Source organism: Moschus berezovskii, chromosome 3, assembly GCF_049115385.1.
Source record: "Moschus berezovskii isolate FMDL1 chromosome 3, NW_MosBer_1.0, whole genome shotgun sequence".
Lineage (NCBI taxonomy): Eukaryota > Metazoa > Chordata > Mammalia > Artiodactyla > Moschidae > Moschus > Moschus berezovskii.
The window spans coordinates 71831307-71858680 of NC_142462.1; the positions used below are offsets into that span (position 1 = coordinate 71831307).

The 27374-nt window shown below is 42.0% G+C and overlaps 1 protein-coding gene across 1 annotated transcript in view; it reads right to left on the minus strand.

Moving 5' to 3' along the window:
• Positions 1-27374, minus strand: part of BMPER (BMP binding endothelial regulator) — a 261662-nt gene that overhangs the window by 213491 nt on the left and 20797 nt on the right. Inside the window, exon 3 of the mRNA XM_055420892.2 lies at positions 12472-12571. Within this exon, the coding sequence (XP_055276867.1) occupies positions 12472-12571 (100 nt within the window). The remainder of the gene's footprint in view (positions 1-12471; positions 12572-27374) is intronic.

Consider the following 27374-nt stretch of genomic DNA (forward strand, 5'->3'; position numbering starts at 1 on the left):
GGAAAAGGTACAAGGTGGCTAGGGTCGAGACCAGGACAAAGCCTTACTTTTACCATAGGATGCTTGTGTGTATTTATAATTTTATGAATGGATTATCTATTAAATTATTTTATGAAACCAGGCATATGCACAAAAGAGTAAAGCTCAACTCTATTGTCTCAGTACACTGCAATGCAGTCATGGATACTGAAGAGGAAAAGAGAGAAAGTTAGGGGGTCTCCAGAACAGTAGGTTCATAAGAAAAGCCACCACCTCCTAAGCCACATGTTGTTTCCAACACTTCCACAAAGTTTCACTGCCCACATAATTCCTTTGAAATTGATGGTCCACCCAGAGTATAAAAGTCCAGGGAGGCAGAAAGGGTGTGGCAGAGACAACACTGCTGCAAAGTTGATGCCAGCGTCTCTCTGGTTCCTTCATCTCTGGAGCCCTCCTAATTCTCAAGTCACTCCTCCTTCCTTCCCATCTAATAGGCAGCATATGTGTTACCAGGAAGAAGAATGGAGTGTTTGGAATCTGAGTCCCGCTACTTCTGAGCAACTGTGCATCTTAAAAAAATATCTCTTCACCTCTTCAGGTATCTCTGTTTCCCCATCCGTTAAGTCAGAATAATAATAACCACCACCTCAGAGGTGACTATAACATTATCTATGAAAACCTAAAGATTGGAGTTTGTCTATTTCAAAATACTGTCTGAATCAGCATACAGTTAATATGATTGATGGACTATTCTTGCCTGGAGAATCCCAGGGACTGGGGAGCCTGGAAGGAGGCCGTCTATGGGGTCACACAGAGTCGGACACGACTGAAGTGACTTAGCAGCAGCAGCAGCAACCTTAAGGCAGGTTATACCTTATTTGGGATATGAAACCTGGGGCAAACAGCATCCAGGTCAATCATATATAACAACCACCAAAGAATTTGGTCATGTCTAAAAGAAAGGAAAACAGAGGCTGGGGAAAGAGCTGGTCTTTTGTTTGGGCAGCAGGCAAAACACAGTTAGGATTGCCAAAGCAGTCTGGTTAAAAGCAAACAACCAGATGGACACGAGCGTGGTTAACTCAGCCTTTCCATCTTAAAACATGTAAACAAGAGGACAATTTACTCTGTCAACACAGGGATTAATTATTTTTTAAGTGTTTTTTTTAAGTTCATTCCTATATATGGTAATCAGCTGGCACCCTCCAAAACAGCCACATAGCAATATTCTGAAAGGCACAGTCATCTCCCAGGTCATTCTCAAAGCAACAGGCGAAGAAAACCCTTCTGTGTGAACCTGCACTATGAGAAAGGCAGTCTGTGATTAATAATAGGCAACCTTTACCATTATTCATGCTCTTTGTTACTTTGGTCAGCACTTGGTCTCTGTAAATAAGCCTAGAACCTAGGATGGGTGTCCAATTTTGGAAATCAGTGTGCAAATATTTATATTGTGTCTCTTTCCTTTCATTTTCAGAGACATCATAGGATCTTTTAAAATCAAACATAAAAATTAAACTATTAAAAAACACAACCCATGGGATCATAATCATAGAAAAACAAGATGAAGCACAAAGAAATCAGAGAAATCAAAGGCAAAAGAAGATTGGGAAAAATAAATCCCACTTAAAAAACGAAAAACTATGTTCTTCTATCTTTCATCAAAGTATTCTGGACAATCAATATTTTATGCTGTATATGAAGAAAGAGAATAGAATTGAACCTATAAAGGTTTGAAACACACCTCATTCACTTATAATACACTAATAACAAACATATTCGAATAACAAGTACATTATTGTTCATGAAAGAACCCCAGATTAAAGAATGGTTTGCAGTCCAAGTAAATATACAAAAGCTGCCAAAACTGTCTGTTTGACTCTCAATGATCTCATTTGTTTTTAATCAAACAATATTGAGTTTTTTCAAATTAGATTAATCTTTTTCCTAGTTTTTAAGCTATTTGGATAAAAATGAATAACAATTATTAGCATAAAATAATCTGAAAAGTTAACTGAAACATTTACTTGAGAATAACTCATTATAATTTACTCGCTTTTTCTGTTTTAAAGAATAATCTGGCTTCATGAAAGGTATAAGACCAACTTGGTAAGCAGTGTCATCCTATAAATACCTGGCACAGGATCAGTAAATACTTGAATGAATGAATGGAACATATGAACAATGCAACTAAAGCAAACAAGAACACAAATCCCTACACACACACACACACACACACACAAACACCTTCCTAAAAATCCTTTTGGAAATAATGAGTTTTCATATTTCTAGCTTCAGCAGATTTACTCTACTGCTTCCTCTTTAGTATCAACTTATTTTCTGAGGAAAATAAGCAGAAGTCATAATAGGATTCTTCATGTGCTTGTCTGACTCCTCTACTTTCCTCCAAACATTAACTAACAAAAACTTAAAATCCCAGAAAATGGTATTTTAACAAGTTCCCTAGGTGATATGAGTGGAAGGCAATGCCGAAGAAATATTCCATGACTTTGTGTGGATTATGACCTTCACCTGAGAGCTTCCCCCAAAGAGCCCTCTTGGATGTGGCCCTTCTTGATCACAAAAATGAGTCATCTCTTCTGGAAAGCCTTCCCCAGTGCACTGCACTTGTCCTCTGCTCTCTGGCATACCTTCCCTAGAGAACTTCGCCCACCAGATGGTAATTCTTTGTCCCTGTACAGCAAGCTCCTTGAGGGCATAGATACCCTCTGGTTGACCTTTGGGTCACTAACACCTTGGCAAATGAATTCAGTTTTCTGAAGCCTTCAGTTTCCTCATATATAAAATGAGAAAGATAGAAATGGCTTTACTGTTGTGAGGACTAAGTGATGAGCATAAACCAGCTAACCCAGTGTCCAGCAGTGTGGGTGCCTTTGGGACCACTACTATGAAGGTAACAGATAGGATAAAGTTTTCAAACTCAATCAACACCTCACCATCTACAGGGCTTCAACAACACCATGTGGAAAGGCAAATGCCACAACTTTCTTGGAGTTCTTGGTAAATACAAAGAGGTTCCACTTTTTATCACACCAAAAGGTGAACGACACACAGAATATCTTGCTTTCCTGTAGGAACAAGGTCATCACTAAGCCTAGCCTCAAACAAAAAATAGCAATGACCCTTAAAAACCTATAGGGAATGAGCATGGTCTTTATGAATACAATAAATTGTGGTGGTGGTGTTTTAGACGCTAAGTCATGTCCAACTCTTTGCAACCCCATAGACTGTAACCACCAGGCTCCTCTGTCCATAGGATTTTCCAGGCAAGAATATGGAATGGGTTGCCATTTGCTTCTTTGGGAGAGCTTCCTGACCCAGGGACTGAACCCAGGTCTCCTGCATTACAGGCAGATTCTTTACCAATCCATCAGGGAAGCCCATAATAAAGATTGTTATTGCTGTTGTTCAGTTGCTTAGTCATGTCTGACTCTTTGTGACCCCAAGGACTACAGCACACCAGGCTTCCCTGTCCTTCACCAACTCCCAGAGCTTGCTCAAACTCATCTCCATTGAGACGATGATGCCATACAACTATCTTGTCCTCTGTCGTCCCATTCTCCTCCTTTCTTCAATCTTTCCCACCATCAGGGACTTTTCTAATAAGTCAACTTTTGGTATCAGGTGGCCAAAGTATTGGAGCTTCAGCACCAGTCCTTCCAATGAATATTCAGGATTGATTTCCTTTAGAATTGACTGGTTTGATCTCCTTGCAGCCCAAGGGACTCTCAAGAGTCTTCTCCAATACCACAGTTCAAAGGCTTCAATTCTTCGGCACTCAGCCTTCTTTATGGTCCAACTCTCACATCCATACATGACTACTGGAAAAACCATAACTTTGACTAGATGGACCTTTGTTGGCAAAGTAATGCCTCTGCTTTTTAATATGTTGTCTAGGTTAGTCATAGCTTTTCTTCCAAGGAGCAAGTGTCTTTTAATTTCATGGCTGGAGTGACCATCTGCAGTGATTCTGGAGCTCAAGAAAATAAAGTCTGTCACTGTTTTCATTGTTTCCCTATCTACCTGCCATGAAGTGATGGGACTGGATGCCATGATCTTAATTTTTTGAATGTTGAGTTTTATTTGTTTATTCTGTAATTATTTAAAAGAATGAAATGTGGCTCCACATGATAAACTATGAACACTAATTTAAAATGTTCCCAAATATACATCAGTACACATGTAGACATAAATATAAGCATAATTTAATATGGGAATTTTAAACTTCCCCAATTAATTTTTACCCAAATTTCTTAACAGACTGTTAAAGAAAAAATGTGCTGATAATATGCCTTCTCTCCATGCTTTCCCCTATTAGAAGTATCAAAACAAACAAAAAATAGTAACCCCAAAGAGTCTTCAAAGGCCTCAAATGTGAAGTATGTTTGACAACTGGAATGACGAAAATAATGATATTTCTCAATGAAAAATCATTCTTAGAAATAAGAGGCATGTCATATATGATAAATCCACAGCAAACATTATCCTCAATGGTGAAAAACGAAAAACATTTCCCCTAAAGTCAGGAACAAGACAAGGGTGTCCACTCTCACCGCTACTATTCAACATAGTTTTGGAAGTTTTAGCCACAGCAATCAGAGAAGAAAAAGAAATAAAAGGAATCCAGTGTGGAAAAGAAGTAAAACTCTCACTGTTTGCAGATGACATGATTCTCTACAAGAAAACACTAAAGACTTCACCAGAAAATTACTAGAGCTAATCAATGAATAAAGTTGCAGGATATAATATTAACACACAGAAATCCCTTGCATCACTAACAATGAGAAAACAGAAAGAGAAATTAAGGAAACAATTTCATTCACCATTGTGATGAAAACAATAAAATACTTAGGAATAAATCTACCTAAAGAAACCAAAGACCTGTATATAGAAAACTATAAAACACTGATGAAAGAAATCAATGACACAAATAGATGGAGAAATATACCATGCTCATGGATCGGAACAATCGATATAGTGAAAATGAGTATACACCCAAAGCAATCTATAGATTCAATGCAATCCCTATCAAGCTACCAATGGTATTTTTCAGAGAACTAGAACAAATAATTTCACAATTTGTATGGAAATACAAAAAACCTCAACTAGCCAAAGCAATCTTGAGAAAGAAGAATGGAACTGGATGAATCAAACTGCCTGACTTCAGACTATATTACAAAGCTACAGTCATCAAGACAGTGTGGTACTGGCACAAAGACAGAAAAATAGACCAGCGGAGCAAAATAGAAAGCCCAGAGATAAATCCATGCACCTATGGACACCTTATCTTTGACAAAGGAGGCAAGAATATGCAATGGAGGAAAGACCATCTCTTTAACAAGTGGTGCTGGGAAAACTTGTCAACCACTTGTAAAAGAATGAAACTAGAACACTTTCTAACACCATACACAAAAATAAACTCAATGGATTAAAGATCTAAATGTAAGACCAGAAACTATAAAACTCCTAGAGGAAAACATAAGCAAAACACTCTCTGACATAAATCACAGCAGATCCTCTATGACCCACGTCCCAGAGTAATGGAAATAAAAGCAAAAGTAAACAAATGGGACCTAATTAAACTTAAAAGCTTTTGCACAATGAAGGAAACTATAAGCAAGGTGAAAAGACAGCTTTCAGAATTGGAGAAAATAATAGCAAATGAAGCAACTGACAAAGAATTAATCTCAAAAATATACAAGCAGCTCCTGCAGCTCAATTCCAGAAAAATAAACGACCCAATCAAAAAACTGGCCAAAGAACTAAACAGATATTTCTCCAAAGAAGACATCCAGATGAAAAGATGTTCAACATCACTCATTATCAGAGAAATGCAAATCAAAACCACAATGAGGTACCATCTCATGCCAGTCAGAAAGGCTGCTATCAAAAAGTCTACAAGTAATAAATGCTGGACAGTGTGGAGATTCCTTAAAAAACTGGAAATAGAACTCCCATATGACCCAGCAATCCCACTTCTGGGCATACACACTGAGGAAACCAGAATTTAAAGAGACACGTGTACCCCAATGTTCATCACAACACTGTTTACAATTGCCAGGACATGGAAGTAACCTAGATGTCCATCGGCAGATGAATGGATAAGAAAGCTGTGGTACACATACACAATGGAATATTACTCAGCTATTAAAAAGAATGCATTTGAATCAGTTCTAATGAAGTGGATAAAACTGGAGCCTACTATACAGAGTGAAGTAACTCAGAAAGAAAAACACCAATATAGTATATTAATGCATATATATGGGATTTAGAAAGATGGTAACGATTACCCTATATGCAAGACAACGTGAGACACAGATGTAAAGGACAGACTTTTAGACTCTGTGGGAGAAGGCAACGGTAGGATGATTTGAGAGAATAGCATTGAATCATGTATATTATCATATGTAAAATAGATTGCCAGTCCAGGTTCAATGCATAAGACAGGATGCTCAGGGCTGGTGCACTGGGATGATCTTGAGGGATATGATGGGGAGGGAGGTGGGAGAGGGGTTCAGAATGGGGAACACATGTACACCCATGGCTGATTCATGTCAATGTATGGCAAAAACCACTACAATATTGTAAAGTAATTAGCCTCCAATTAAAATAAATAAACTTTTTAAAAAACTAAAAAAAAAAAGAAATAAGAGGCATGTAAAATAGCCCCCCTTTCTTCATCTAGCCTATATTCTAAATTCAGTTGATCCTATAATTTCAGTTCATCAGCCTGGGTTAAGATTTTGCAAAAATAGCATCATTCAAGTCTTCATTTGTTGACAACTGTCAGTGCTTTCTACATATCATTGAAAAACATAAAAGTAATGTCTGGCCCTCACCTAGGTTAAAAGGAGCTTGATACCATTTCTCACAAAACCACAGAAAGGGGGAGAAAAGTTCCCATTATAATGTGGGAGAAATCCAGAACAGGAAAAACTTGGGATAGGAGTGTGCATGTAGCAGTCTCAAGTAAATAATTGGTTATATGGGCAGTGTAGGGGCAATGTGGCTGTATGGGCAAGATTTTAAAGCAAAAACAGCTGTAGAGATATTTTTACAAAGCAAATAGCAAAAGAATAGGTACTAGTTAATTTCATTTATGTAAAAATTTATGCTCAAAATCCTCCAAGCTAGGCTCCAACAGTATGTGAACCAAGAACTTCCAGATGTACAAGCTGGATTTAGAAAAGGCAGAGGAAGAACCAGAGATGAAATTGTCAACATCTGTTGGATCATAGAAAAACCAAGAGAATTCCAGAAAAACATTTACCTCTGCTTCATTGACTATGCTAAAGCCTTTCTGTGGATTGCAACAAACTAGAAAATTCTTCAAGAGATGAGAATACAAGACCCACCTTACCTGCCTGCTGAGAAATCTGTATGCGGGTCAAGAAGCAACAGTTAGAATTGTATATAAACAGTGGAGTGGTTGGGAAAGGAGTACATCAAGGCTGTATATCGTCACCCTGCATATTTAACTTATATGCAAAGTACATAATATGAAATCCAGGGCTGGATGAAGCACAAACTGGAATCAAGATTGTCAGGAGAAATATCAATAACCTCAGATATGCAGATGACACTATCCTTATGGCAGAAAGGAAAGAGGAACTAAAGAGCCTCTTGATGAAGGTGAAAGAGGAGAGTAAAACAGCTGGCTTAAAACTCAACATTCAAAAAACAAAGATCATGGCATCCGGTCCCATCACTTCATGGCAAATAGATGGGGAAACAATCAAAACAGTTTATTTTCTTAAAAATCACTTTGGCTCCATAATTGCTGTGGATGTTGACTGCAACCATGAAATTAAAAGACTCTTTTTCCTTAGAAGAAAACCTGTGACAAACCTAGACAGCATATTAAAAAGCAGAGGCACTACTTTGCCAATAAAGGTCTGTAAAGTCAAAGCTATGGTTTTTCCAGTAGTCATGCATGGATGTGAGAGTCAGACCACAAAGAAAGCTGAACACCAAAGAATTGATGCTTTCGAACTGTGGTACTGGAGAAGACTCTTGACAGTCCCTTGGACAGCAAGGAAATCAAACCAGTCAATCCTAAAGGAAATCAATCCTGAATATTCACTGGAAAGACTGATGCCGAATCTGAATCTCCAATACTTTGGCCATCTGATGCGAAAGAACTGACTCATTGGAAAAGCTTTGATGCTGGGAAAGACTGAAGGCAGGAGAAGGGGACAACAGAAGATGGGATGACTGGATGGCATCACTGACTCAATGGACATGAGTTTGAGCAGACTCTGGGAGATGATGAAGGACAGGGAAGCCTGGCATTCTGCAGTTCAAGGGTCACAAAGAGTCGGACACAACTGAGTGACTGAACAACAACATATAAAATAAAACCACACATACAAGATTACATATATATATAAATGTTTGTATATGTAATAAACTGGAAAGGTCTGGGAAAGACAATAAATTGATAACAACTGTTATTTCTTAGAAGATTCAGTTTTATAGAAAATACTTCATTCCCTCCTCCCCCTGATGTTAAGTGGGAGAAGAAAATAAAACAGAAGTAATACAATTCGATGGTAAGATACCAACTGTGTGTGTGCTTAGTCTCTTCAGTTGTATCCAACTCTTTGTGACCCCATGGACTATAGCCCATCAGTCTCCTCTGTCCGTGGGATTCTCCAGACAAGAATACTGGAGTGGGTTGCCATGCCCTCCTCCAAGGGATCTTTCCTGACCTAAGGATCGAACCTGCATTTCCTATGTCTAATTGAAGAATCCACTGAAAGTGGATTCTTTAGCCACTGAGCCACCAGGGATGCCCAAGATATCAACCAGGTAAACACTTTTACATGGGAAAAAATACAGGAAAAATATATCAAATATCAACAATTATTTATTACTTCTGGGTGGTAAGATTATGAGTAATTTATTTTCTGCTTTTCCACAGTTTAGCCTATTTTTAAAAGCTTCTTCTGTGAGCATATGTAACTATTCTAATCAGAAAAATATAAATAAACCAGTAGCTAAGAGCAAACACAACTGTGTTTCTTAAAACCCAGGAGACAAACATTGTATTATGGAGTAGAAATTAAGAAAATAAAGGAGACATCTTTAAGATCCCCCTCTAGAGCCTGACAGGTCAGATCTACTCAAGAGTTTCTATCAGGAAGGTCCATCTTGTGGCAGGTTGAAGATTTTGACCTCGCCAGAAGGCCTTGACTTTACTGTCAGAATGAGAACTCAGGGGACTTCCCTGGCTGTCCAGTGGCTAAGACTCTGTGCCCTGGGTTTAATCCCTGGTCAGAGACCTAGACCCCACATGATGCAACTAAAAAAAGATTCTTCATGCCACAACTAAGACTCAGCACAACCAAATAATTTAATTAATTTTTAAAAGTGGAGAACTCAGAACACTGAATTCAGTGGTCTATTCTTGGGTCCAGTTCCATTTGAAGAGCCTTATCTTAAGAGAAAAATGAGTACTCAGGAAAAGTATCCCTCTCCCTTGGAAGATCAGGATGATGGGAAGAAAGAATGATGATAAAGGAAACAGCAGGACAAGAAGGAAAGGAGCTTACACACTAGAGCAACCCAAGGTGCCCCCGTCCCATGATAACAAGAAACAAACTGAAAGCCTTGGGCATGGTCCCTTCACATATTCTGCTTTCACCCTGTAGCATCCAATTCATCTCTCACTGGCAAGGCTGCCTTGCAAGATGAAGTTGGCAAATCAGCAGTTAAAAATTAGAGAATGAAATGGAAGAGGTTCTTTAAGGTGAATCAACAGTAAATTCAGTTCAGTTCAGTTCAGTCGCTCAGTCGTGTCCGACTCTCTGCGACCCCATGGATCACAGCACGCCAGGCCTCCCTGTCCATCACCAACTCCCGGAGTTCACTCAAACTCATGTCCATAGAGTCAGTGATGCCATCCAGCCATCTCATTCTCTGTCGTCCCCTTCTCCTCCCGCCCCCAACCTTTCCCAGCATCAGAGTCTTTTCCAGTGAGTCAACTCGTCGCATGAGGTGGCCAAAGTATTGCAGTTTCAGCTTTAGCATCAGTCCCTCCAATGATCACCCAGGATTGATCTCCTCTAGAATGGATCTGGAATGGTTGGATCTCCTTGCAGTCCAAGGGACTCTCAAGAGTCTTCTCCAGCACCACAGTTCAAAAGCATCAATTCTTCGGCGCTCAGCCTTCTTCATAGTCCAACTCTCACATCCATACATGATCACTGGAAAAACTATAGCCTTGACTAGACGGACTTTGGTTGACAAAGTAATGTCTCTGCTTTTTAATATACTATCTAGGTTGGTCATAACTTTCCTTCCAAGGAGTAAGCATCTTTTAAGTAAATTAGACACACATTAATTCAGCAATGTATTCTTAATTGTAACTACTTTATCTGACCATCAGCTTAGGAGATTCCTAAGAAATTACTATTTCAAGTCTTGCATCCATAGCTCTCCGAAGTCATGTGAGTAAAACATGTGACTCCCAACTCCATAGGAAAGAGGTGAGAAGTAAATGAATGATTACCCCTACTCCAAAAGGCTTCAGATAACACATTGCTATAGTCAAGTCCATCAGGTATTTATAGAGTACCCACTATATTTATACTGAGAAATGCTTACATGCCGGGCACTGTGCTAAACACTTTGTTTCTTACCTTTAGCTACCTCTCCAACACAATTACTTCGTTTAACAGGTAGAGAGAGGCTGCATGTCTCTAGCTGCTCAAGTGGAAACCTTGAGGTATTAGTTTCTCAGGCTGCTGTGACAAATTATCACAAGCTTGGGAGCTTAAGACAACAGAAGTGTATTCTCTCACAGTTTCAGAGACTAGAAGTTCCAAATGAAGGTGTTGGCAAGGCCATGCTCCATTGAAGATTCTGGGGAAAAAACCCCCTGGGCTTTTCCCAACTCTTGGTAGCCAGAGACATTCCTTGACTTGTAGCAACACAACTCCAACCTCTGCCTCATGTATTTATTTATAGCCTTAAACATTATAGTTTACTCTTATAGTCACTCACAAACAATTGGGCATTAATTCTTGACATGTGGACTTCATATAATAGTGTGAGTTGCAAAGTTCAAACTCTTAACTGAGTATAGAGACTTGGGGGTTGTCACTAGAAATGGTGCTTTAGTTTACCTGGGTTTCTAAAGAACTGCTTTTGAAAGCTCTATAGAAGGGACCCCTCTCTTGCTGCTCCAAAAATGCATTCTCTTCTGTGAGGGTAGAAATCACCCGATCAAGATCTCTTTCAGAGGTCCCCACCCAGGCTGCATATTAAATCCCCCAAGAGCTTTTCAAAACGACAGATGCTAAGCTTCTCTCCCCAGAGCAAGTGAATAATGTGAATCTCAGCAACACAGCCCAGGCATTCATACCTGCTTCTCTCATTACATGACCACCTCCTCTGTGTGTGTCTGTCTTCTCTTCATATAAAGACACCAGGCATAATATATTTGGAGCCACCCCTAATCCGGCACGACCTTAACTAATTATACCTCCAAAGGTCCTATTTCCAGTTAAGGTCACATTCTGGGGTTCCTAGTGGATGTGAACTTTTGGGGAACACTCTGCAACCCAGGATGCATCTTTGGCATGAGAAATCTCTTTGCAACCCAGGACTATTGGATCTGGACTTGGCAGTGTGACTCCAGAGCCACATCCTGAAGCACTGAGCTCATTTTGACGTCTGCGGGACCACACTACATACACTAGGCATCATCACAGCAGGACCTGGCTCCTGTCCTGAGGAGCTGACAATCTATTGAACACAAACGAGACAATGAAGGAGAAAAATCACATCACTGAAATGTCTGTGTGGCCTTCTGATGCCGTGGAAACTTAGCTGTGATGTGATGGATGAGGGCTGGGGGACCTTGAGCACAGGCAGCATCTGGGCAGGTTGGGAGGAAAGACCTGAGTGAAGGCAGAAGCAAGGCTGGAAGAACAGGTTCTAGAGAGAAGGGCATGCTGGAGAGTCATAGGAGACGGGGCGGAGGGTAGGGGAGGGGGGTGGAATAAGAATATTTTAAGGATGTTTCAAAGACAAAGGGAAGAGCTTCCGTTTAATTCAGAAGAAAAAACTTTTATGGGGACCAAAATGATACAAAGTGGTCTTAAAGACTCCTCTGGCAGAGGTGCACAGGGCAAGCTAGAGCCTGGAAAAACTGAGTGCTGAAACTTCTTGACAAAACAGGCTTGTGTGTGTGTGCACCAACACGCAGGGCCATCATCTTTACATCTCTTCTAGGACATTTTCACAACTTGCCTCAGAAAATAAGCCAACAATGCAGATGCTTCCTGTGCTTTCATCCCCCACTAGGAGATTCCTCCTTACCACCAGCCCCCCAACACTCACTCACTTCCCTCCTGACACCCCCTTGCATCCCAGCCAAACGTTGAATGAATAGAAAGGTGAGAGAAAGAGAAATAAAAATGTCTGCAGGAACAGCCAAAAAAAGGCAGCCAAGACATAAATCACCTTTGCACCGCTCACAACAGGCTCCCCTCTGCTTGATGGCCAAGGCACAGTCTCTGGACAACACTGGGCACTTTTCTCTCTTACACGTCACTTCCTTGTTCTAGGCAAAAAAAAAGACAAGATACATTTGAAATCAGCTTCAAACAGAATCACCAGAATCCTAGCACACAGTTGAGGCTTTCCCAGCTTCCCTCTTCCTATCTTGCCTTCATCTTCATGAGACAACTCTGTGATAATCAACGAGATTTTGCTCTTTCTGGAGTGGGTATATCCATCCAGGAACAGATTGAGATTAGAGGCAGATGAACAGGATGGGAAGTCCCTTCTTGACCAGTCAATTTAACATAGATAACCAAACTCCAAGAGAGAGAAGCTTTCTTTTGCTCTACCATTTCTTTCTGGTACACATTATAGAAATGATAATATTTGTGTAAATCATATTTTGCCTGTTGGGCTACCTGGGCCAGGACTGCATTGTGAGAACAAAAATATTTGCACACGGCCGTCCAACTATCCTTAATAGTAGAGTGCATTAAAATGCAGCAATCTAAAGTTCCAACTCAAATAATGACAAAGTTGAGTATTGAATCGGCTCAGTAAGAGAAAAAATAATATTCCCCATGCCAAGCAGAGACACAGGCGTCAGTGTTTTATAGCTATGGGACAGCTGTACTATATTAGCACTTATGCTAATGAAAGTGTGGTGAGTATTTGCATCTTTGGTTTTATCCAGAAAGGTTAGCCGTTAAAATGACTTTGAGAAGATCCAAACATGATGCATTACCTCTTTGCAGGACAAGATGCAGATGAACCAAAAATACTATGTCACAACACTTCAACAAGACTGGGACTGGAAAAATGTCTACTAAATGCTAGGGGAATAATCATTCCTATTAAATTCCTGGGAGATAAATATTATCACTCTCTCATTGATGCCCAGGAAAATTGCTGTTCCGAGTAGCTCTATGACTTTTTGAAGATCATGTAACTTTGCAGTGGTAGAGATGGATTTCAAAATTGAGCTCACAAACGTACACAAGGCCCACCTCCTACCCTGAGTTAAGGCTGGAATGACCACGTTCATCACCTGATTTGGGGACAGACTAGAGAGGAGCAACTGACCAGCTCTCTTACCTCGAGATGAACACTCCTGGAACGTGTGCAGGAGACATGTGCAGGAGACTCAGCCCTGACAAAGACCTTGGGAAGTTTCACAAGTGCACTCAGTAGTCTTCAAAGTCAAGAGACTAAAGAAGATCTTTCCAGTTCTATTCTAGCACCAAGAAGAGATGTAAGGAGTATCTGTAAGTGTTTGAGTGTGTGTGTGTGTGTGAGAGAGAGAGAGAGTGGGGGGGAGGGGATGGTATGTTGGGGTCTGGGAGTCCAAGTTCAGCCTATACACCAAATTCCGACTGTAAATCAGTGCTAAGATAAAACAAGTGTCTACTAGCATTTAGTAGACACTTGCTACAGTCCCAATCTTGCTGAAGTGTTGTGACATAGTATTTTTGGTTCACACGCACCTTGTTCTACAAACAGGCAATGCGTCATGTTTGGATCTTCTCAAAGTCATTTTAACGGCTAACCTTTCCGGATGAAACCGAAGATACAAATGCTCACCACACTTTCATTAGCATAAGTGCTAGTATAGTGCTTCTCTCCAGTCTCCTGGGGTTGCAGAGCCTCTCAAGACGCTCCCAGGGTCTAATTCTAAAATGAATCCAGACTGTCATCTCCTCCCTTTTTGAATGAGCAGAACCCCTGAGAGTCCCAGAACTCCACACTCTCCAACTCACGCATCAGCTCTCCCCTAGAGTGAGGTACGTGGAGCCTGGGGATGGTGGGCCCCGCCATCCCAGCAGTTCTGTTTCGGCACGGTCTTGTTGTCGCAGTACCCTGATGGCTTTGCAAGGCCACTGAAGTGTGGGAATAATGAGCCCACCCCAACCCGGGTTGCTCAAACATTCCCACTGGATGCCACACACAGAAAACAACCATCATTTCCAAGGCCAATGGTAAACACTCTGATGGGGTCATCCCAGGATCTGCCTGGCTACTGAAAGCGTGAGCTCAGTCTTCAGCCATTGTACCCATTCCTGCAAGGCTAGTAGACAGACTTCTAGTTTTCTCATTTATTGGTTATTGGTGTCTGATCGGAAGGTGTGGTTGCGCTGAGTAATCCAGTCTCCTTTTCTTTGCCCATTTTTGGCGTCTGTTATGTGATAAGAGTTCTCATAGAGAATCTCACCAACTCCTTAAAACACTGTGAGGTAGTGATTCTCACCCTGGGCTGCTAATCAGAACCCGTGCGTAGTTCTTCATAAAGCCTGGCACTGTCTCCCAGCCCCTGAAGCTCAGATCTGATTTCTCTCAGGACCGGGCTCCCCAGATAATTCCAGCGTGCAGCCCAGGCCAAGAACCACTGCCATGAGAGGAATGTTCTTTCTGCCTGCGAGGCCCAGGTGGGCTCAGGAGCTGTCCACAGTCCCGGAGTGAACAGCTGACTCCAACCTGAACCCAGATATCCTGGCTCTGAGCCGGGCAAAGCTCCTTCCCTCGCCCTCTCTTCTTCATAATAAAGGTGGCACCATGACTCACTGTCAGTCTCAGCCCTGTGATTTATGTTCATACTTTCTTCTTAAATTACAAATATAATATATAGTTATGGTCACCTTTCAAATTAAAGGAATATATTTTTTAAAAAATTATAGTGCCCTTTAACCACCACCAAAGTAATCGAGAACATCGATCAGGTATATACACTGCTTGGCATGATGAACATTGACTTAGTTTTGCAAAGAGCGGTTACACAAAACCATTTTGATCGGCTTTATGCATTCAGCAAACCTGGCTGCAGCCTTAAAGGAAAGTCACTCCCAAGTGCATCTCCTCTCTGAAAGGAAAACTCCTTAGACACGAGGAATTAAAAACTCTAAGGGTAGTCAGAGTGGATGTGAAGTCAAAATTTGGGATCTAATGAACAGGAAGACACATATTCTTACATGTCAGAACTCTGCTAAATTAGAAACCCAGCAGGCAGTCAAAAACCATAGATCCAAGATCCATAATAAATAGCTTGTAATTACAGTTCAGCACAAAAGTTATTTCAACCAGATGGTTTGTAGATTCACATCTGGAATTTTTTGTGTATACACACACACACCAAACAAACCTAAACCTTAGCTGTAGGTTTAGTGAGTTTTTCCCTACTTCTGATAACACTTGGGAGGGTTTTTTTTATTTTCTACCAAGGGTCATGTTGGTACAGAGCTGCCAGATCTGATCATTTCCCTGTTGTCTGGTTGCGTGGATGTGGAGCACAAGCTCAGATTCACAGGCCCTCCAAGAAACAAAGAAAAACTTCAGAGAATCACTGGTGAAAGGCTGATTCCTCCATTCCCTTAATTGAGTCCAGCAGCTATAGAGTAAATTCAAGCACAGGTTAATTAAGGCCACTCGCTTTGCTTTCCCTGATTTTGCCAAAGGACAAAAACACTGGTCTTCAAGCCAGCTGCTCTGGTAAGAAGGGGTACACACACAAAGCCATACCTTCAAGACTCCCTCTCCATTGGCCACCTCATCACACATACACCAAGTTTCCTCTGCTCTTACTCAAGATCACGGCTCATTCAGTTCATTTTTTCATTCAAGAAATGTTTTCTGTTACTGATTCATGCTTACCGAAAACTTTCAATGTATCAGGCTCTGTGCTAAGAGTTGCATATGCATTATTTCACAAAAAATCCACATTATCCCCATTTTACAAATGAGGAACCAGAGTTAGTCAACTTGCCCAGACTCCACAAGAGGCAGATCTGGAATATTGGTTTGGCCTAAAAGTTCGTTCAGGTTTTTCTGTAACGTCGTATGGAACATGGGTTGGGGTGGGCTCATTATTCCCACGCTTCAGTGGCCTTGCAAAGCCATCAGGGTACTGCGACAACAAGACCGTGCCGAAACAGAACTGCTGGGATGGCGGGGCCCACCATCCCCAGGCTCCATGTACCTCACTCTAGGGGAGAGCTGATGCGTGAGTTGGAGAGTGTGGAGTTCTGGGACTCTCAGGGGTTCTGCTCATTCAAAAAGGGAGGAGATGACAGTCTGGATTCATTTTAGAATTAGACCCTGGGAGCGTCTTGAGAGGCTCTGCAACCCCAGGAGACTGGAGAGAAGCACTATACTAGCACTTATGCTAATGAAAGTGTGGTGAGCATTTGTATCTTCGGTTTCATCCGGAAAGGTTAGCCGTTAAAATGACTTTGAGAAGATACAAACATGATGCATTGCCTGTTTGAAGGCACTTAAATGCTGCACCAGCTATTTCCCAGGCATTCGGGACACTGACAAGAACTAAAGAACATCACAGTTCCAAGGCCCCAGGGGAGACTGGTGCCTTGCAGGTGGTTCCACAAACATGAAGTGAGCACACTGACAAGAGCTGAATAACTCCAAGGTGCTGTGTCATCACCAACCATGAGAAGGTCCACAAATACCGGCTTGTTTCCGGTAACAAAGAAAGATGCACTATTTTGGACATGGATAGTTATCTGTGCCTATCACACTGCTGACGGCTAGGCTCATATCTCCAAGTAAATCTTCCCCAGGATTTCAGCTTGAATTTGAGTCTTCCCAAATCAGGGCCACAGAAAAGGTGGTAAAAATGCACTGGAGGAAAATGTCAGAAGATTTTTAAAAACCCAACCTAGCCCATGCCTAAGGATAATAAACCTCATCACATTTTTCATTCTCAGTCTCTGTCTCCCCATGTTTTCCACTTTCTAGGGTCAGCAAGTCTGCCATTTACCTGTTGTCAAAGGCATCTATTTGCATTAATGCCTTCTTTTGGAAAGACCAAATATATCAAAACTCAAAACACAGCCTTTGCAGGCACATGAAATGAAGTGCCAACAAACAAACGTTAAAGAGGGGCATAAGGAGTAAAAAGGAAAAAAAAAATTACATGGCTGGCAACAAAGCTCTATAAGGGTGCAAGCCAAACCACAGCTCTGGCCACAGCCAAGTTCAAACAGGCCTCCAACAGCCAGCTTGCTGTGTCTAAGATCTGCCACTAGATGGCAGCACAGAGTTCCCTGGGCTTAGAAATGTGGACAGGAGACCTGCCAGTGCCTTCTGAACATTTTTCAGTGTCTGGTGTGGAGGGAAATCATCTCTCACTGATTTGGGCTGGGTGGGGAGAGAGCGGGTTAGAGAAGACAGCAAATCGCCATTGTGAGAATTTCCTGTTTGCTTTTCTCAACGAGAAAAAAAATGTTTTTGAGATGCTTGTTTTTTATTTCAAGCCAACGTCTTGAAGATATTTTTTTTTCTAAGATTCTTCCAGTCCCAATCCTATTATAGACTATGGAAAGTATTACCTGACCTTTCATTTATATTTAAAAATAATAATGAAATAAAAACCTGGAGAAGAAAACACAGCAGCTGATATGATAGAGTGAGCAATCAGGGAGAAATGTCAGCTGGCAGATGCTGTATTTCTAGACTATGAAATGGCAACACACATTTCTTGAAATAAGAAGTAAAATGAAAATACTGGGTGCCTTGCCTGCTGATCCGCCCTGTGATTAGCTGTATTAGGAAGGTGGCAGACCATCTAGAAGATGGTGTGATTTTTCCCTCCATTCTTGTCTTTTATGAAAGCAAAGCCTGCCTTGGAGGCAAACAGCTGTCATTTGGCGAACTCACAAATTCTCAGTGCCAAATCCTTTTTCAGAAAATCAGAAAGGCTGTGAAGTTGTAATATTTTTTTCTGCCCCAAATGAACAACAAAATATGTCAATGAGGCAAATGGGCCAGGTAGTATCATTAGAAGGGGTAAAGAGGTAGAATTCTCTTTCCTAAATTAGAAACTCTCCAGACAACCAAAAGACAAAAACACTGGTTTCCAAGTCAGCCTCTCTGGTGAGAAGGGGAACATACAAAGCCGCGCCTTCAGGACTCCCTTTCCATTGGCTGCCTTATCCCACAGGTACTAAGTGTCCTCTGCTCTTGGTGGAGTCTGGAGTCTGTCCCCACCAGACTCCCCTACCCTTACCCTGCCTGTGCGTACATCCATAGGATGGATCCCCTATTACAACACAAATATCTATGGGGCTAGACTCACATTGATTCTGACTAAGGCATTCCCTCTGTCATCAGCTCCAGTCAGGGGACATAGGTCCAGGACAGTGACTTGGAGAAGGAGAGGAGTGGCAGTTCTAAAGTAGCCAAACCAAAGATATGGTCCGTGAGACACTAGACCCAGTGCCATGGGAGGAGAAAGAAACCACGAAGCAAGCTTCCTTCCTATGCTCCAGAAATCTCTTGGAGGAAACTAGACACCAGACATGAGCAGGGTCACACAACACTGCCGTGTAACTTCTGGCCCCAAGTGAGAATTACAGAAGAGAATTCCACTTTGACTCAAAAGCCATCATGGATGGTAAACACAAGTAAGACACTGTGACCCTTAATCAAATTCTGTTTATTGGAGAATTTGTTTGAAGCGCACACACAACAGTGTTTCACTATTTGAGAGTCTTAAAATTGCTCACAGAGGAAATTTTTTTGAGGGATACAGATGTCTTCTGTCAAGTTTCCCAAGGAAGAAGGTGATCCAACATCAGCGCATGTATTCTCCTTAGAATTCCAAGTCTTCACACACACGTAGTCAAAGAGGTCAACTTTTCCTTGAAATGCCCCCATTGTAACCCAATTCCAGCCCCCAAAGAACCAAGAAGGAATTTTATGGTACTTTTGTACACCGGTCACAATTTCTTCTAGGCAATATTATAAAACGTCTCATAAACAGAAGAATAATACTTTATGTTTACATAGCACTTTTCTTCTAAAGAGCTCTGGAGACATTATTTCATTAATCCTCACAGGTTTCCTAAGATTTGCAGACGGAGGAATGGCACACAATGAAGTTAAGTGTCTCAGGTCCCTCAAAGAGCTAGCTAGCAGTGAACTTGGGAAGAAAACCTGGTTCCCAGACTGGGATTAAGAGGCCAGCCAGGGAGGTTAGTCGCTAAGGCACAGCATTAAACTTTATGGATGTATCATATTAAAATTAGGTTAGCTCCTACATGACTGCTGAGAGTTTAGGACTAGATTAGTATGTAGTTGAGCGAGTCTGGAAATTTCCTGGAAAGACAGGCCACCTGGGTTGGATATGTGAGGTCTCCTGTCATGTTCCCTGCCCTGTTAGAAGGTAACCTGTGAAAGATGCCATAGAAGAGATGGGTCACACCTCAAACAAACAGACCTAACTGCAAAAATTACAGTTCTAGAATGCAGAGAAACAGACAGAAACTGAAAGAAAAGATCCAGAGGGGTAGGTATCATTGATGTCACTGGTTTTGATCATTGAAAAAGTGAAATGATTCCCTCTCCAGAACATACAATCTGGGGAAATCCTGCAAGCTAGCATGAGCCTCCGAGAGGAGACAACACAAGTTTGTACCTGCTCCAGCTGAGCTCCTCTGGGTGAAATCTGTTCTTAATCTCTCAGAAAAGAATCACTGGAAGGTGAGGGAGACTGAGATAGCTCAGTGGTTGCCAATGGCAGTAGTAAACTTGATCGATGATTTATTATTTTAATTAAGCTTGGACTTGCGTGTTCTTTGTTACTGACAGTACAATTGACTTCTCCATAACTCTTGTACCAAAACAGCTAAGAGGAAAAAAAAAAAAAAGGCAATTTGGTCCACTCCAAAGCCTTAGTGTACAAGTACAAGGCTCCAGGGCTCCACGCCAGGTTTCTCAGCTCAGTGAATGTTGAAAAAAACACCAACACAACCATGTTTAAGGTGAAGAAAGTGTGTTCAACAGGGAAAATGAACCAAACTTCCCAGCCAAGAGAATGGTTTCCCAACACCTCTTCTCTTTCCCAACTGAGCGAGGTCAGTAGAAGAGGCTGGACACATCCAAGGTCAGTAGAGGTGAGGGATGTCAATGGCCCTTGCTGTTAATGTAAAGTAACACTTCCAGATTTTTCTGAACCCCCACCACTTTTGCAAATCCCTTCACTTTCAAAAGCCAGAGCTGACCCATCTCTAACGAAATTCTGTGAAGTGGCAATAATAGTTTTCCAGGAAAGTTGCTGAACTATTAAGAATAATAGTGCCTGACATTTATAGAAAATCTATTATTTGCTAGACTACGCTGAACAAGCTTTGTGTATTATGTCCTTTTTAACCCTCACAACAAACCTAAAGAATGCACTGATTTACCCATATTTTATGGGTAAAGCTGGGGCTCAGAGAGGTTATTTTTTATTAGTTTTTATTGGAATATAGTTACTTTACAATGTTGTGTTAGTTTCTGGCTGTACAGCAAAGTGAATCAGTCATCCATATACATATAGTCACTATTTTCTTTTTTTCACTATTTTCAATTTCCTTCCCATTTAGTTCACCACAGAGCATTGAGTAGAGTTCCCTCTGCTATACAACAGGTTCTCCTTAGTTATCCATTTTATATGCATTTGTGTATATTCAGAGAGGTTAAAAGGCTCATCCAGCTTCACATGGCTGCAGCAGAGATTCAAACCCAGGACTCACTGAAATCAGAGTCGGTGATTTCATCGCTATGCCAGCTTCCCTGGTTTAGAGGCTAAGATGAGCCTTCTCTTCCTTGCAGCCAACACATTTAAATGCGTGCCTTTGTTAAGCACTTCCCCATTTTAAGACCATTACAAACCTTAGTTTATGATTCTGTTTTGAACACAAGAGTAAAAATAGTGCCTTTTAGAAAAAAATTGATTAACTCTCTGACTTAAAAACTCAAAACAAGTGTCAGTCTCTGAATGCCCTGTCATTTGCAAATCAGACCAGATCCTGGACCAAAATCCTCCAAGTCCTCTGGTTTCTTTCTTGATTTGGGGGTGCGGGAACAGAGTGTTCCTCTCCCAGGAGGCTGGCAGCATCCCATAGCCATACTTTTGGAGTCTTTACGTGAAAGCATCTTGCAAGAATATAGTTTTGGAGACTTAATGTGAAAGCATCTTGCAAAACATCTCACAATTCATCGTACTCCATCTGCGAGTGTTATTCTTTCTGCCTCTAGTCTAGGCTCGGCAAGCCTTTACCCCCGAGACCTGGACCCTGGCAAAGGCGGCCTTCCCTGGCCCAGCTAACGGCTCAAACTCTGAACAAAGCTGCCCTTGAAGCCCAGCCATTTAAAAGACTTTATGAAGTCCACTGGGGCCCCCCGATTATTTTGCAACAAGTCATATCCCATGAAGAAATTCACTTCTCTGCAACACAAAACAGAGGGAGATTAAAGAAAAAGGCAGAGGGGGTACAAGGGGCTGGAGAAAAGAAGTAAGACCCCCTGTTGCTCTGTCTGGCCAGAATCATGTCTTTTAGTGCCCATATCCTCTGCCAGGACGATGTTCTGATGATATATGGCCCTAATACATCACTAAATGACAGTGTTCTCCTGATACTGTACCTTGAAAATATGACACGTGCCAGCAGAAGCAGCGGGGGATTAATAAGGAGGCCCTTTTTATATTTAACTTACCTAACATTTCAATTCTATTTTAATGGGCTTTAGTTTGTTGGGGGGATTGTTTGGGGGTCCTAAGCTGTTTAAAGATTTAGGTCTGGCTTTTTTTTTTTCCGGGGGGGGGGGCACCTTTTCAAGGACCTCTCAGAACAAAGAGAAACAGGTCATTAGACTGTCCCAGCCACTCAAGTACAGCTCTGATTTAAAACAGGGCAGTGTCAAACAGTTCTCATTCTGTTTAATCATATTCTGAAATAGAACCAAAGCATTAGAGAAGGCAGAAGACAAAAGAAATAACCACCAAATAAAAATAGTAGCCCAAAGAAAGTAGCACTGCCTGGTTTTTATTAGACTGTACATCGTATAAGCAAGGGATCTGCTGGCAGCACCACATTAATGTAACTGGAATGGTCTGAGCACAAAGCAGCCAGTGACTGAGTGCAGGGCCCTGTCACAGATGCAGCTCTGTGACACCACTCAGGCTCCCAGAAGCAGACCGGAAAATCAGGGGGTGGACTGACGTCGTCCTCTTCTACCAGAGAACAGGAGCCAGGTATGTGACCTGAAAGGAGTGATCGTCAGCATCTTTATATGGTCCACATTCCCAAGTCAAATGATAAGTCCATGACAGATTTTAGACAGTGTATTAAAAAGGAGAGACATCACTTTGCTGACAAAGGTCTGTCTAGTCGAAGCTATGGTCTTTCTGGTAGTCACGTACAGAGGTGAGAGTTGGACCATAAAGAAGGCAGAGGGCCAAAGAATTGATGCTTTCGAAATATGGTGCTGGAGAAGACTCCTGAAAGTCCCCTGGGCAGCAAGGAGATCAAACCAGTCAATCTTAAAGGAAATAAACCCTAAATATTCATTAGAAAGACTGATGCTGAAGCTGAAGTTCCAATACTTTGGCCACCTGATGTCAAGAGCTGACTCACTGGAAAAGATCCTGATGCAGGGAAAGATTGAAGGCAGAAGCAGAGGAGGGCATTAGAGGATGAGATGGCTGGATGGCATCACCTATTTAATGGACCTGAACTTGGGCAAACTCTGGGAGATGGTGAGGGACAAGGAGACCTGGCGTGCTACAGCCCATGCGGTCACAAAGAGTCAGATATGACTTGGAGACTGAACGACAACAACAATTCCTGAGTCTACCTTTTTCTCCTCAAAATCAAAAGGGATTCAAACAGCTGGGATGTAGGATGAAGTTGGGGCTGCAGAGAAAGCATCCACAGACTGCCACTATGGGAAGAAGTCACCGCTTCCCAGGGTGAAGGGAAACAGAGGCTGCAAAGGAACACAGGCTCACGCACAAGTGGCCCAGCTGCCTTTCCCATCCTTGACTATTTTACACTACAGGCGCCCTTCAGCACATGACAAGTAATAAATTAGCTTTTTCTCTGACCCCCTCCCCTAAAAAATAAAAAATGGAGGGGGGTGAGATTCTAAGAATATTTTTATGCCTTTCTGGTGAGTTCTTTTGAACTAGCAAGAAGATGGGGCATCCAACCCCAATGACCAGAGGGATCTTCATCAGAGAGCATCATCACAGGCATTAGCCAGGCTTCTCAGTCTTGGGACCAGGTGCTGCCTAGGCCAGCAGGGGCATTGGAGGAAGCAAGGTGTGAGGGTTCAGGAGTTAAAGACAACAATAAAATCGGAGTCACTTCCATGGGAAAGCTCATGATACGGTGTTAAGGAAGGCTACCAGGAGATATTATTTCAGCAGCCCCTTTTCTGACTCGCCATAATATAACAAGCTGGACTCCCTGGCAACCTAAAGAAACTGCAAACTCAAGGGACCCTTTTAATTGTACACATAGATGATTGTCTGGGCAATGGAGAGTGAATGCATCCAAAATATGGAAACTGAGTGAATGTCTCAGGCCCCGGCGGTGTCCTGCCAGGGTGTTTGGTGGTGTCAAACCACTTCTTCTCAAGACCAGCTTTGGAGGGCTGTCACCCTCTTGTCAGCAGGTATCTTCTGCCTGAATCTTCTACCCACAGTGAGTGGGACTCACTAGATCCTCATTCACCCCTCATTCCTGTGGGTCAACAGCAAGCCACTGAGCTGATTTTTCACAGAAGAGAACAGATTTTTCACAGGTTGCCCATGAAAGTCCACGTGCTGTGGGGAGCTACAAAAATACCTAACCTTGACAAGTAAATGGAGCTGACATCACAGGGAACAGGCAGGGCAGAGGAACTGCTCACAGCCCATCTGTCATCTTGACAAAGTAACTTTCTGGTCACTAGTGAGACACTTTTAAAGACATCTGTACAATTGACCTTGACCACCAGCAATCACAGAGGCTTTCAAAGGGACCCCTGGGATGGCAGGCGTTAGAGCTGGTTCCTGCCGTCCTGCCTGAGGATAATGGTGAAGGCTGTCTGATGCATCAGGTGCTGGAAACATCCCTGCTCCTGGACTATATTCATTCTGGTACTGATGGCAGAGGGTGTCCAGTTAGCCCGAGGAGTGTCAGGCAGAGGAACAAGGGGACAGGAGCCCTCTGGCCAGATGGAAATTCACAAAACTGAGAAAGTGAGTCTCAGATAGCATCCTCCTTCCGAAAGCAAGCGTGTGAGCTGGGGATAGTCTGACTCATTCACCAGGGCCATTAACAGCCTGTTCTCGTCACCAAGTCTTCCCCAAGGGCCACATGCAGATGTCAGAAAGAACTGGAGAAGCCACAGATTTATTTCATAGGTTTAGAATGTAATTTTAATTCACTGGCTTCCACTTTCAAACTCATGAAACAATCAATGAATGCCAATTTTGCATATAATCCATTTCTGATTAAGGTGTTATGAAGAAATAAAAGTGACCGGTCACCCATAAAACACCATTAACATAAACTTGTTGCTAAAAGGATTCACAACACATGCCCCACTTTAAAAAAGAAATGATTGGCCATGATTATTACCCTTCGTCATTGGTTTCTTTTAAGGATTTCATCTTAAGACAGCTTCTCTGAAGCTTTAATATCTAAAATAAGAAAAAAATATCAACAGAAGACAAACGGCCTTTAGAAAATGTGACATCGTGGCTACAAACTTGGATTTTTCTGCAGGTTAAACGTTGGCTCCACAAATTCAAACCTATCTGACTAAAAATGCATAAGTTTGTTTAATAGATATTGCTGAGCCCCTGTGGTGGGCCAGGCACTATGCCAGGTTTTTGCTGAGAACAGAACATATGAATCAGATCCATCCTCTGCCCTGGAAGAGATTCCAGTCCAAGAGGGAGAAGGGCCAGAGCATAAACACGGCAGAAGCACCTCCCATGTTGCAACATGAGTGGACGCAGGGGCAATCATGAGTTAGTTCAGAAGAGGCGAAGGTCTGTTTCAACCAAGCTCCATTGCCATAAACCCCCAGAGATCATCCTAACCCTCCTGGTTCTTCAGACCATACGTGGGCCCCTGAATGAGCCTCCAGAAAGTTGTGTTGTACAGTTCTCTCACTGAGACAATTTGACCTACCTATGTTAGACCCTTGGGATCTTACAACCCACAAAAGGGATCTCCTTTAATGATGCCACTCCAGTGCCCTCTGAGGTGGGTGCAGCAACATGGCTGGGCACCACCAACAGAAAAGCAGCCCATCTTACGCACCTTATGGGAAAGCCTTTGCCACTTTTCTCTTGCTCTATGAAACTGTATAGTTTAACACCCTTTGCTAGTCTTTCTTCCATCATATGTTTTAAGTAAATTGTAAAATGCCAACATACTGAATTTTAATTTACATTTAATTTACATTCCAAAACCAATCATTATTATGTCACCAAGTATAAGCAGTAACACACTGTGTGCTGTGCTCAGTCGCTTCAGTCGTGTCTGACTCTTTGCAACCCTGTAGCCTGCCAGGCTCCTCTGTCCATGGGACTCTCCAGGCAAGAATACTTGCATGAGTTGCCATGACCTCTTCCAGGAGATCTTTTCTTGTTCCAGGGAGGGACCGAACTCGCGTCCCCTGCATCTCCTACATTGCAGATAGATTCTTTACCACTGAGCCACTGGGGAAGCCCATGAGCAGTAATACTTATTTTTAAAACCCCTTTTCTAAAGCACACTTTTTATTTTCCAGTTATTATTGCTTATTATATATTTTACTATGATTTTAGTTGGTTCATTAGAGATAGCTTTTCAGCTTTGTCTGTGTATTGGTACAATTTCCCCACCATCTGACTTGATACGTGGAGTAACATGAGCCATGAATATGGCAAGCTGTCAATATAGAAAAAGCAGAGTTTAGAGTGGAAGGGAAAATACATAACTTATCCTTGAGGAAGAGAATGAGTTTTATCTTCAAATTACTAAATCAAAAGATTAAAGACAACTAACTGAATTAATTTAAAACTAATTAATGCAATTTAATTGGACCAAAAAATTAAATTTAAATAAATTAAACACGTCATATACTTAGTCATCAACAGGTATGCTCTGGAGGGGACCAGCACTGGTCCAGGCCCAGGGGTACAGCTTGGCTGGGAGAGTCCACAGCCTCCAGAGCTGACATTCTAGTAGGGAGACCTTCAGGAAACAAAGATGTGCGAGATACAAGGGACACTGGTGAGGGCTATGGAGAAAACGAAGCAGGACAGGGGAACAGAATGACAGGGTGTGTACTTCAGGGGTGAGGGGTCAGAAAAAAGGTCCTCAAATAAGAAAGCGTTTCTCCAGAGGCCAGAAAGAAGAAATGAGAATGTGTAACTATATTGGATGGGACTTCCCTGGTGGCTCAGTGCTAAAGAAGCGCCTACCAGTGCCAGAGATGGGGTTGGACCCCTGGGTCAAGAAGATCCCCTGGAGAAGGAAATGGCGACCTGCTCCAGTATTCTTGCTGGAGAATCCCATGGACAGCGGAGTCTGGAGGGCTACAGTCCATGAGGTTGCAAAAGAGTCAGACACGACTTAGTGACTCAACAACAACAACAAATATATTGGATAAGTGTGTTCCGGGGACAGGAAAGAGCAGACACCCTTGTTAAGAGGGAGCTGGAGATCATGTAACAGTAGCAGAACAAAAGGGGAGGATGCTCTGGGAGGTAGAGTCAGAGACAGCATCAGAAGCCAGATCCTGCAGGCCTTGTAGTTAGACTTCAGACTGCAGTCCAAGTCAGATGAGAAACCACTGCGGGAATTTTTGTAAATAAGTGAAATAATTGGATGCATACATTTCAATGGCCACTGCCTGATAATGTATTGTCCAGAGGCAAAAGTGATCATGAAGCTAGGAATTATCAGATACATTGTCAAGGTTTTGCCATCAAGATATGCGAGTAGATCGAACATATGATATAAGAGAAAGATGAATCCAGGACATCATGGTTGATCCCTGAAAAGATGGAGCAGTGCAACTGCTACTGCCAGCTAGAAGAAACAGGATTT